The 12249-nt window shown below is 42.0% G+C and overlaps 2 protein-coding genes across 2 annotated transcripts in view; one reads left to right on the forward strand and one right to left on the reverse strand.

The window, feature by feature from the left end:
- The window catches only part of shroom2a (shroom family member 2a), a 44125-nt gene extending 38229 nt beyond the window's left edge, over positions 1-5896 (reverse strand). The window contains exons 1-2 of the mRNA XM_080473400.1: positions 5662-5896; positions 4022-4232 (exon numbers count right to left, since the gene is read on the reverse strand). Of these exons, the coding sequence (XP_080329526.1) occupies positions 4022-4228 (207 nt within the window). The 5' untranslated portion in view covers positions 4229-4232; positions 5662-5896. The remainder of the gene's footprint in view (positions 1-4021; positions 4233-5661) is intronic.
- A 368-nt stretch (positions 5897-6264) lies between these two features.
- LOC308116231 (synapse-associated protein 1-like) lies at positions 6265-12149 on the forward strand. The gene is made up of 9 exons (XM_080474285.1): positions 6265-6576; positions 6656-6774; positions 6860-6926; positions 8642-8715; positions 8825-8964; positions 9052-9203; positions 9384-9442; positions 10239-10383; positions 10475-12149. Exons 1-9 carry the CDS (start codon positions 6411-6413, stop codon positions 10600-10602), a joined length of 1050 nt encoding a protein of 349 aa, XP_080330411.1. The 5' UTR covers positions 6265-6410; the 3' UTR covers positions 10603-12149.
- The last annotated feature ends 100 nt before the right edge of the window (positions 12150-12249 follow it).

Consider the following 12249-nt stretch of genomic DNA (forward strand, 5'->3'; position numbering starts at 1 on the left):
GAGAGCAAAAAATAAAAAAACAAAAGTGAAAAGAATACGAGATTGATCCTCTCACCTTCTGATGAAACCACAGTTACTTTTGTTGCTCCTTGGAGAACACATGTGATGCTCAGTGCCAAAACATGACCAATAACTCACACAATATTAAAGCCTGTAGTCGAGCTGGTCAACAACCCACATTTCATAATTCAGCAATGTGACCTTGGCATGAATTGTCTAGCTAAGAGACTTAGAATGGTCCGAGCTCTGGTCAACTTCGTCACATGCTTGCAAAACCAACAGTAATGGGTTGACTGTGGTCCAAAATGTATCACCGAGAGTTTTGTACAGTTTCGGTCATCTGGGATGAACTTTGCCCACACCTACTGCCTGTTTGGTCAGTGCAGAAACTACGAATAAAACCCCGAGCAGCTCCTGACAAACACGGGCTGGCATCGTGCCATATGAAAGGAACTAGCAAGGTTCTTTTAGTAAATCATTACAGAGTCAACAGACAAAGTGAGGTCACACTGTTTTAACCGATTGGGTGCCTCTGTGGACAGCTACTATTCTTCACAGCCACAGAATGCAGATCGAGGATCATAACACCTATTTCACAAAATGGTGAAATTAAAAAAAAATTTAACACCAAGAGCACGATTTGCATATTGTTCATTCTGAAGCTGGCTTTCACACACTGCCATTAGTACAGATAAAAAGCATACGCTCTGAACTTGTTTTGACTGACGGCTCACACACTAAAGCAAACACTCTCTGCACAGAGGAGCTGCATGTTCAAAGACACAGACGCTGTATTAAGAGTCCCAGCCTTGGTGATGGCTGCCAAACAGTTAAGTTACATGATGATGTAAGCCCGCCTCTGCTGTAAACATGCTGATGTTGACTATAATATGTTCAACATCTTTGTTTGAAATAACAATGTGCTCGCATTAAAAATAAAGTAAACTCTGATCTCAGTAGAACCGTTTGCACACACTTACAATATTTGGACATATTTGGCCATAAAAGCCACAGGTGGTGAAAGTATGCACATGCTTTACGTAATCACAAGTGCAGACGCTTGTCTAATATTAGAAAAGAATTCTTGACAGCCCCTTTTGCACTTCATATAAGGGAAATCTGACATTTTTTGGCTTGAAGTTATGAATGAGGAATATTTCAATCTGCCAGGTCATCGGTGGCATTTAGCTTATGTTCAGACAGATCACTAAAACCTTGATCTGTCAAAAGAGACATTACTCTCACAAGTTTCTCTTCCATTCTTACTTTTTGATTGCTCTGTCTTATAGGAATATCTGTAAGGAATTTATCTTTTTTTTTAACGTCTGTTGAGTATAAAAAGAACTAACGGGTGAAGACTGATATTTGGAGAAAAAGCAACGATGCATAAATTGAGATAATGGCGAAAGTGCAAAAACGTAGAACTAATGACAGCATTAGATGAATATTCAGAAATCACTCTATACGACCCAGGAATCATTAATGTCCACATGCAATTTTGTGTTTATTCATTTTGTGGATGATGAGATATTTGAATTTGAAACTTAAGCAATGTGCCTAAAACCAGCATGTTCTTATCAGCGGGATCCTGGGACAAAACAATGCATTGAGTGTTCACAATATCTAAACTAGTTTCCCATCATCTCTTCATTCTCTTGAATCAGACAGGGGAAACAAAGCAATGCTCCATGCTACGTGACGTAAGCTGTGTTTTATAATATGTGAACCATCAACCATAACCTCCATCACATTAACATCCTCGTGGAAATAATTATTTTTCTTATGTTCACTGTATTGTCTTCATAAGTGGATGGTTATGTTTTTGTCATTGTTCACCGACAGTGGATACACCCCTGTGACTTAATTACAACACCAATTAGAAAAAGGTTGGGACAATGAGTGAATAAAATGGTGTAAGATGTTTTTATTTACAACACAAACTGTACGCCCCTGATGAAAACGGAAAGGATTTGCATTTTGTACTGTTGAATCTTAAAAAAGTTCAAAGTAGAGCTTCAAAATACAAAAACAAGAAAAGAGCAAGAGCCAAATGCTTTTGAGCAAGAATTTTAGATTGAAAACAACAATTTTAGTGAAATAGGTTGTTTATTGGCTGATCAAACGTTTAGGACCACAGCCTTTAAAAGTCAAAATCTGTAAAGAAATGTTGATTCCATGTCATTCTCTCACAACCGGCCATGGCTGCTGAGGTTGGACGCAGGAGAACAGTCATTTTGTTTTTCTTGAAAGTCCCTGAGGGTTATGGAACAAAAAAGTCAAGTGGTCGACCCAATAAATGTCACTGACACTGAGCCAGAGGATCCATTGGCTGTCTGTCCAGACACTGAGCCAGGGGATCCATTGGCTGTCTGTCCAGACACTGAGCCAGAGGATCCATTGGCTGTCTGTCCAGACACTGAGCCAGAGGATCCATTGGCTGTCTGTCCAGACACTGGACGATCATTGAACCCAAATTCAGGCCATTGCTGGTTCAGGCTTCAGCCCAAGAACCATCAGACAACATCTGTCAGGGAAGGGATTGAAAAAGTAAATAAAACGTCTGCTAAGGCCACGTCTCCTTCAACACCACAAAGTATCCCATTTGGACTTTGCAAAGGAGCATCAAGGATATTCAAAGGTGGAAGAAGGTTTTCTTCTCCGACGAGAGAAAACGTAACCCTGATGGAGCTGGTCTGTGTGTAACGACGGGGTTTTCTACAGGACAATGCTGCAGTTCACAATGGCCGCTCTTCCAGGAGAATAACGTCACTCTGTTGGGCATCCTGCGTGTTCCTCTGATCTAAATCCCACTGACAACCTTTAGGGATGGAAGGCAAGGGAAGTTTACAACAATGGACATCAGCTGCAGACGGTGGAAGCTCTTGCTGTAGCCATCGTTCCCATGAGCCTTCTGGAAACACTCGCCTCAAGGACGCCACGATGAAATGTTGAAGTGATCAACAAGAAAAGGTGGAGCTTCTCATCACAGAGTCCTTTGTTGACACTTTAATTTCTGTTTTTAGAGGTTTTCTCTTTGTCTTTTTTGAACTGGTCTTAACCTTTTGATCAGCTGATGAAAAGCCTGTGTCGGTTCAATTACTATTTTCAATTTGCTTATTGAAGGTCTACGTAGAACAGTGCAAAATGCAAACTTGGAATTTTGTAACTGGTCTTAAGATGTTAATCAGGAGTGTTTGTTTAATTTAGGATCTTATACTCTCTGTCGATCTGTAAAATCTCTTTTTTTCCCTTTTTTAATTGAACGGCACAAACAGTTCTAAATAAAAGTAGGTAAAAAATGAATTTAAGTGGTACTAAAAAAAAAAACAGCTGGTGAGAAATTTGTAAAGGTCAGTAACATGGCAGGGTGTAAAAAGAGCATTTTAGAGGGAGACGCAGTCTAAGAGAGAAAGACGAGCCAGTTTGTGGTAATCACAAAATCTACAGTACGCAACTAAAATCACTGAAGGAGGACGATGACAATCAGTATTACAAAATGTAAAGAAAATCCAAATGAGTCCATGTATTGTTCCAAACCAAAGCCATTTTTATATGAAGAAGGAAACGTGAAAAAAACAACAACAAAAAACCTAAAACAAAAGTGTTCTCCGGTCAGATTAATCAAAGGCCATAAAAAGCAAGAGGTAAACAGGAGTGTAATGCTTTATTTTATTTAAAGCATTGCTCCCACCAATCTCAAAAGGAGGTCAGTATTTTAGTAAAATGTTTAACTTTTTTTTTTTTTTTTAATCGATGCTTTACTATGAATTTACAATAGATGCTTTTGTCTCAACCATGGGGAATTAGTGTCAACGCATTTTAAAGGAAGGACAATGTTTATGGTCCAATATGCATAAAGATATAACAAAACTTGTAAAAAAAATAACATTAAAGTCAAAAAGAATTGGGGGGAAAAAATGTATCCAGCTCGGCTGGCAGGTAATTCCCAGCTCTGCATCCAGCAACAACACCTCTATTCTCTCCCGTCTCTGGCAGAAAAACACTAATTCAAATACCTTACCTTGGTTATGAGCAGTGGTTCTCGGTGCTCCAGCCCTCCTCTGAGCGTGAAGCCCCATGGTGCACCTCCCGAGAGAAACACCTCCACCAGCCTCCAGCTCTCCACGTCTCTGGTTCTCTGGTCCATATCTCCTGATCTTTGCCTCACATGCCAAAAGATCTCTGGCTCTGTACCATGTGGAACTTTTTTGTATCCCTCGGCGTCCATTGTACTGGTTTGAAAGTAAATGAGCACAGGCATTAAATCATGTCCAACACATAATCTGCTTCATTAAGTAGATTTACTGATTTGGCAATACATGATCATTCTTCTGTATTGAACGGGGTATTTGCCCATAGTATTCTCCTTCTGAGGGTCAAAGAGCCAAAGGACACGGGACTACTTTCAGGGTGATCATCACATCATTTTGACCTTTAAAGAAACACATTTTTCAGACAGTAGGGTTCCATAAGGACCCAGATTGTAACTGCGTTTCCTGCAAGACTCACCTACTGTGGGTTTTTTTAAACTTTACTTGGTTAGTTTAATGATTTAGCTTTATTTGTAAGCTGCTGAGATGCAGGATAAAATGTCACATTTTGACTTCTTATCGACTGCAAGCGGAAACGGTTCTTATTTAAGACCCTGAAATCAAACCAAAAACTCCAAACCCTTTCATTTCTAATCAACAAATCAAATGAGGCCTTTCAAGCACAGGACGGAGATATGTGCCGTTTCATTATAATATGACACAGGATGGTTCCTCTTCACCATGAAACTTTCAGATTAACAAAAACAAATAACTTTGTGGTTTTAAAATAAATGGAAGCGCTTAAACCCATAGAATAATGTTTATTTCATTTTTTTCCATTGATAAACATGTTAATTCTATAATGTCAAGCCTTTTCTGATAGCGGGCAATTAAAATTGCAAGCTAAACAGAGATATGTAGTTACTTTAAATACACACTTTGCCTTAAAAAAAAAAAAAGTCCTGGGCAGTGAGCAAACTGAAAAGAGGCAAAAGTACCAACTACAGAAGCTTTTTTTTTTTTTTTTGACGAGTATATGACTGCCAGTGTTCCTGCATGTGGATGGGATGCATTTAGATATAGTTCATCTTTAGAAACAATTTGAGGATTTCAACAATATTGAAAGAGATTTTTGTAGTATTTCTAAAGCATTTAAATCCAACTTGAACCCAGTTTCATCATGGTGGCTATGCACGGTTCTTAATGACTGCACATGTTCTTCTATTGAATTTAAAGGCCTCACTGTGTGAAGGTTTCATGTTCTTATTTCCTTCATAGTGCGAGGTGCTTCAGTCACATATGTCAGACATGGACGCGTCTGACTGCTGGAAACTTTGCGTAAACACCTGTTGTCGCACTCCAGATAGGCTGACTTAAAGTAATTATATAGGAGAGAATAAAGTAAAGTATCACAGTGGAGCCGCACAATCGTGTAACAACAAATAATCTCCACCGAGGCGTCGATTAGAGGAACTCAAGCTTCGTGTGAAACGAGCAGCGTCATGACACACCGACCGACCTCTCTCTCTCTCCCGAGAGAAACTTTAAACCCTAAATTAACTTTGTTTTTTGTTAAAACTAAATAAATAATAAGAAGAAAACCATTACGACAACTCGCGGCTGGCCTTACCTGGAGACTCAGCGTGTGTGTGGAGCGGTAAAGCAGGGGAGGCTGGCAGGCAGAGCTATCCCAGGTTTACGTTACACACACTTCATCTTCTGTCAGCTGCGTTCACCTCCAAATCAATCACTTGTTCGCCGGGCGGACGGCGGGTCGTTCGGAAAGCCGTGAGGTTTGGCCGTTGGAAAGCCGCAGCAGCTCGGTCCGCGTCCTACCTCATGATAAAACAGCCTGCGGCTCCGACACCGACTCTCTCCCGGAGAGTTTAAATGAGCTAGGCTAAACTAGCTCCGTGAGTCCGCCCGGGACAACAGGCGCGACAAAGTGGACGAACCGCGGCGCAGGTCTGCCATCTAGCGTCCGCCACGAAAACCAGGAGATTAACGCAATCTGAATGGAGATTAAAAAAAACTAAAAAAAAAAAAACTGTTTCAAAACAGGACGTTCCACTTTCGTCTCTGTGTGGATCCAGGTCTAACTCATCACAGTTTCTAACTATAAATTAGCTTTAGCCATTTAGCCAAAAGTACAAAGCGGAGCGCGTAAGTTTCCATGGTTTCCACGGCAACCCGTACGGGAGGGCAGCAGGGACAAACCAGTCCGCTTCGCGGAAGGAGAGCCGCCGCAGCGCGAGCACGTCACCAGCTGCGTCGAGTTGCTCACGCACAACCAGAAAGTCTGCATTCAACAAGTAAACAAACATGACGGGAGCATGTTAGCGCACCTCTTCTCACTTTTCTTGGTCGACTCGCGGGAGAATGTTGAAGGGCTGGGGGTCGTGGCTCGGCAGCGAGCAGCAAGGCGGAGAAACCAGCGGTGGAAGCAGGAAGGCGGCGGCGGCGGCGGCGGCTGCCCGAAGCGAGCAGAGTCCTGCTGGGGAGGAGGAACCGTCTCAACCTGCGGAGAAACCCACGGGTCTCGGTGGTAAGCCTCCTGAGCACAATCCCCCTGCTGTTTCTGCACAGAGAGCCTGTATCTTCTGCTCTTCCGCCTCCTGTTCCAGGTTACATCTATAACTTCGCCAGCAGCGCCTCAAAGAAGCTGTCCGAGTCCGTGGTTGAGACGGCACAGCACCTGAAGAAGAGCGTGGAGGAGGGAAACATTAATGGGATTATTGATAAGGTCATCAACTCTCCCAACTCTTATTCTCACGAACATGGAGTGTGTGGTTTTTTTGTTAGTTAAATAAAATGTTCTCTCCCCTCAGACGATCTTGGGTGATTTCCAGAAGGAGCAGCAAAGGTTTGTCCAGGAGAAAAAGGCAAAACAATCCAGTGAGTACTTCTGTTTTCAGTGATCATTACCTGAAAATGTAGTTTGGCCCCCATCACAGGTACACAGTAACATTTAGGTGGTACTCCTGTTGTTGGAGTCACACTGGCATTGAGTTCACTTTCAAACTCAACCTCACAGGGTAAATACCCCATCTCAAAGGTCCAAGGTGACTTCATTGGTCCCTGTATGGAGATGTTTGTGCAGCAGGAGAGGTCACCTGGCAGTACATGTGGTGCACAGGGGTATTCCAGTACTGTACATGGCCTATTGACATATACGTGAATAAACATCATTGTGTTTAGCCGTGTTTAAAATGTTCTGAACTAAATGCTATATTGGACAAATAAAAAGAGAATAAAATGAAAGCCTACTCGTACTAATACACTGGAATTTACTTTAGGTGTGAGATGAAAGTAATGTCACGTTTGTCCACTGGGTGGCAGTGTTGAGCCACTGTGGCATTCACTACCCTTTGGAGTTTTTTTACTAGTTTTCTTTCTCTCTGCTGGTGTATCTTCATTTATGTTAGGGACAGACAAGGTACTTGAGTGGCTCTCTGGATGTTCTTGCAGTACAGATTGGTATTTTATTACTAAACGGAATACAAACACATATTTCAGAATTTGTTATAGAAGGGATTTAGGCGCAACCCCAGTTCTAAAATTTTGGTACGCTGTGTTAATTGCCACAAAAACAATCCATTGATGTTCAAATCTCATGAACTACATTCAGTTTCCAATCAAATATAAACAAGTGTTAAAACACGATCATTTTACTGTTTCGTGGAAAATATATGAGCCCATTTTGAATTTGACTACAGCAACATAGCTCCAAGAAATTGGAACAGAGCCATGTTTATTCCATTTAGATCGGTTTGTAAACGTAAACAAAGTGACAAGATAAATTGCTGGAATTTAAGAAGAGGAAAACTTCTTGTCTGTTGCAGGATTCCACCTCATCAAGAGTCATCAAGGCCTCTGTTGCCATATTATTTACACGATGACACTGTTCCAAAAGTTTTCTTTTGATAGAGGATCATCCTGGTTTAAACTCAGGATTGGGGCCTGAAGGTTATCAGCATCCAGGTTGTTGGACCTGGTTCCACATGCGCGCTGATTTCTCTTTATTGTCTAACAGCTTATCATTCAGTGTGTGTGTTGGTATCTTGAAATAAGACACTTGAGTTATTTATTTATTTTTACAAAATGTTAGTGACTCCCTGCCCACGTTTACGTCCGAGATGATGTTCTCTCTTAAATGCAACTTTTACACCAACTCATGTCACTCGCCTGTCGTCAAATGAACCTAACTAGTTGTGAAATATTCCTCCAGTTGTTTTATATTTGTTCCCAATTACCATCCTTGGGTTGCTCATATTCCCGCTCTATTGAGATGTAGTGGTACCATCAAATTCAAAATGAAATATTTTCCAGGAAATAGTAAAATATCTCATTTATAACTTCTGACATGTTATTTATGGTTAATTGGAAATGACGTGTGGGTTCACCAGAAAGGTTTTTTTTTTTTTTTTTCCTGATTAAACTTACATTCTGATTTAGTCCTTCATTGTAGGAGGTTTTTATTGCAAAATAATGCAAACTGGTAAAATGGTCTCCATCAGTCAATACCACAGTTTTGTCATTATCAACCATCGCTAACATGTGGGCACTTTTACTATACCGTAACTCCACACCTGCTTTTCTGTTGTTCCCAGGCTCTGCTGTGCCTCCATGGGTTGGTTATTATGAAGAGGACACCATACAGCAACAGATCTTGGCCCTCTCAGCAGTGAGAAAACTCATAAAACACTTGTTGTGGTATTAAAGGAACAGTTAAAATGTGCACCAATGTCTTGCCAGAACAAGTAACTTCATTGTGTTGCGTCTTTTGACAACAGGACAAAAGAAATTTCTTGCGAGAGCCTCCTGCTGGGGTGCAATTTCACTTTGACTTTGAGCAAATGTATCCAGTCGCCATGGTGATGCTGGAGGAGGACGAGCTCCTGAGGAAGATGCGCTTCCATCTGGTCCCCAAACAGTCAGAACGTCTCACTTACTGACCAACTTCACCCTCCTGTGTGTTCAGCAGAGTGTGTCCTTAGGCTGTGTTGCTCTTTTTGTTAAGGGTCAAAGAGGAGGTATTCTGGAAGAATTACTTCTACCGCGTGTCCTTGATCAAGCAGTCGGCTCAGCTCACAGCTCTTGCTGCTCAACAGGCTGTTGAGCGAAGGAAGGCAGAGAGAAGCTGCTCCAGTGGTGAAGATCCTCATCAGAAGGGTAAAATCCCTGTGTCAAGTGTAAAGCTCAGGCCCCCGTTGATCGAACGCTCAACTGTTTGTCATTTGTGTTTCTCACCTTTGGCTTTGTGATGCTCAAATGAGGCAAAGCAAAGAATCTGTAGTCGTGAAAAATGTTTCCGCGTGAATAACGAGTGGTTTTTATTTCCTCTAAATACAGATGCAGATGTGGTAAAGCTGAGAACGTCTCCCGCCCCCTGCAAGTCAAAGAGTACAGAGGTATTGTCCAACAGTTCTGCTGCCTCCGGGTTCATGAGTGCCTCTCGAACAGTGGAGCGCTCTTAAAACGTCGTAGAACATCAACATGGACTTCACCTTCGAGAACACTAACATAAAGTTCCCATGAAACAATGTCCGTAATTATCACATGATGTTCCGCCCCAAATTCAATAACTCATCCACCGGGAATGTTTTGTGCGTTGTGATTCAGAGAATACTAAATTGGAAACAAAAGTGCAAAAGTATTATATTTACCAACAACAAATACAATGAATGTAGTACTTCAAATCAATCTTCTTTCTCTTCACACAGTTTAAAGTATTTATTAAGAATCTAAAAAGTTATTTGCCACTGCCAAGTGTTGATGTTTTATTCAGTTTGTTTTAGCAAAACAAGTTACCGTAGAGTCTAGAACCATCGTCTCACTACCGCACAGGTCCAAAACCCTAAGCCTTGTTTTTCCCGGAGAGAGGCCTGACAAAGTGGGTTTATCTAATATCTGGGGTGGAATGTGACTTTCTCACTGAGACAGACCCGTTGAGTCGATGTAGAGGATCAGTTTTCAGTGTGAAACGATGCACAAGAGATGCTTGCAGCCATATTGGGACTCCGTGTGAAGTCGTTTAGAGTCACGACTCAGCGTTTCCCCATGAAGACGTCTTTTACACCTTCCACTTGACCTTTTTTAAAAATCCTTCAGAACCTTAACATCTGGAAAACATCCTAACCTGAGAGTGAATTTCGGAGCAATGGCTGAAGATCTGAAAATCTCATCCTCCCCTTTGTCTTGTGAAAGGATGAAGAGCAGCTCTCCGTCAGCCCTCCTGTGGCTGAGTTTGCGAGCGATGCCTTCGGGTCGTGCAAAATAAATGAAGACGATCTCCTGAAAGAAATGGAGCAGCTGGTTCTGGACAAGAAGGATCAGCCGGCCCAGCCACAGGGTGGGCCTCCTGGGTCGTCGCGTCTCTGTAGAGCTGTTCATCAGCCTCTCGCTGCCACTCTTCACCGTGTGCTTTGGTTTTTCTCCTCCAGAGGAGGCGGCGGACTGGGAGAAGGAGCTGCAGGAGGAGCTCCAGGAGTACGACGTGTTGGCGGATGGCGAGAATCGAGATGACGGGTGGGATCAGGAAATCGAAGCGATGCTGAAGGAGGACAGTTAGAGCGGCGGCAGACGCCTCCTAGTGTCAGCCGATGAAAAGACGCCCCTGAACAGATGGAGTTCCTCGGTGCCGGGTTGTCCGAGGTGGTTGGCTGCAGGGCAGGAGAATCAGTTGAGCAAGGCACTGCTGTGGAGCGTGTCAGCTCACATGAATTAGGACGTGAGGCCAGAGACATATTCAAGTGTGAGCTATTTTTTGCGTATTATCGTGACGTGGCTGTGTTTTCAGAGTCTTCTGACAGCAGCAGTAGAGCAACGACCTCCACGTCAGGCCCGGTGGAATCACTGGAACGCAGCGGCTCAGGCTCCCATCAAACAGCCACATAAACAAACAAACAAACATCTTTTCCAAAGCTGATCGCTGTTTTAGACCATTAAGCTTTACTCTTAGTCTCTAAACTGAGTGCGTTCCCTCTCTATTGCAGGTGATGTACTGAACCACTGAACCCCCCCCCCGAGAGTTAAAATCCTCTCCAACCAGTTTCATAAATATCACACTGAGTTCAGGCTTTGGTTGTGGTACAGATGAATCTTTACCTGATATATTTATCTAGTTACTAAAAGAAAATATGTAATCCCAACTTCCTCTTCCTCAAGAGTTCCTGCTGTCCTTCTAAAAGCTTTTAAAGAATTGTCAGTGAATATCAGTAAAATTCAAGGATTCTGTTTCTAAAATAACTTTGCAGGCGTACATAGAAGAGCCTGCTGTCATCCTGTGATATTGTGTTTTCTCCTCTTTTTTTTTTTTTGAAGATGCATTTCAGTACCAAACATTAAGGTTTGGACCGCCGGCTGCCTGAAACAGAAACCTGCCTTTTGGCTTCACTGAAGCTTCAGGTTGCAATAATGGCACGAGGTGGAAAAAAAACTAAATTGCAAAGCTGCTTCTTTCCACCGCTGGAGGATTTCACATGAGCTGTAAAATGTATTTTCATATGAAGTTTAACTTCAAACTGAGCCGACTCTTTCTACATAAAAGAAAAATCCACCTTGTTACAAGCGGATCTCAGAAAGCTTGGGACAATGTGAACTTGTAAAAGGCTGCCATTTTCTTTATAATAGAACATTAATGATTTATCAGCTGTTGCTTGTTGGACATTTTACCAGTTGATGGATTTGCTGAATTGTGATTTAGAATTTGAGCACAGCAACATAAATGTTGATGAACTGATGTGTTTTCTTATTTTCAGCGTCTGATGAGTTATCTCTGCTCAGGTGACATTTGAAAATCATTGTGATTCTATATATCTGTTACTATTTACTGTTGGTACGTCCTCCCAGTTGTTTTGGTCATTAAGGAATAATAACATGTCTTACTTAAAATGCCATTTTCAATTGTCAGCAGTTTATTACTGGAAAAGATCAACAGTGCATCAACCGTGTCCGAATTGTTGAGCGGATGACTGAACATGTGTGCAGAGTCGTTCTCGTCTAAACAAGCAGCCGTCCTCCGGAAGAGAGACCAAAGTATGTTTTGTGTTGGTGCCTTTACAAGCTGCATTGTATGTATGGTCTCATACTATTAAAAAAACAACTTTATTATTATTATTATTACCGTCTGTGTGTTGTTGTTGTTGTTGTCCTACTCTCCTGTGTTTTCATGCATCAGGTTACGTTCTGTGAGTGACGGCTGCAGGAAAAAGTTAAG

The sequence above is a fragment of the Lipophrys pholis genome (genome assembly GCF_963383615.2).
Source record: "Lipophrys pholis genome assembly, chromosome: 10".
Lineage (NCBI taxonomy): Eukaryota > Metazoa > Chordata > Actinopteri > Blenniiformes > Blenniidae > Lipophrys > Lipophrys pholis.

Excerpts from the sequence above, each read along its gene's own strand:
- LOC308116231 (XM_080474285.1), top strand. The coding sequence starts at position 6,411 with ATGTTGAAGGGCTGGGGGTCGTGGCTCGGCAGCGAGCAGCAAGGCGGA. Across the intron at positions 8,965-9,051 it reads TTCCATCTGGTCCCCAAACA|GGTCAAAGAGGAGGTATTCT; the intron begins GTCAGAACGTCT and ends CTTTTTGTTAAG. Across the intron at positions 9,204-9,383 it reads TGAAGATCCTCATCAGAAGG|ATGCAGATGTGGTAAAGCTG; the intron begins GTAAAATCCCTG and ends CTCTAAATACAG.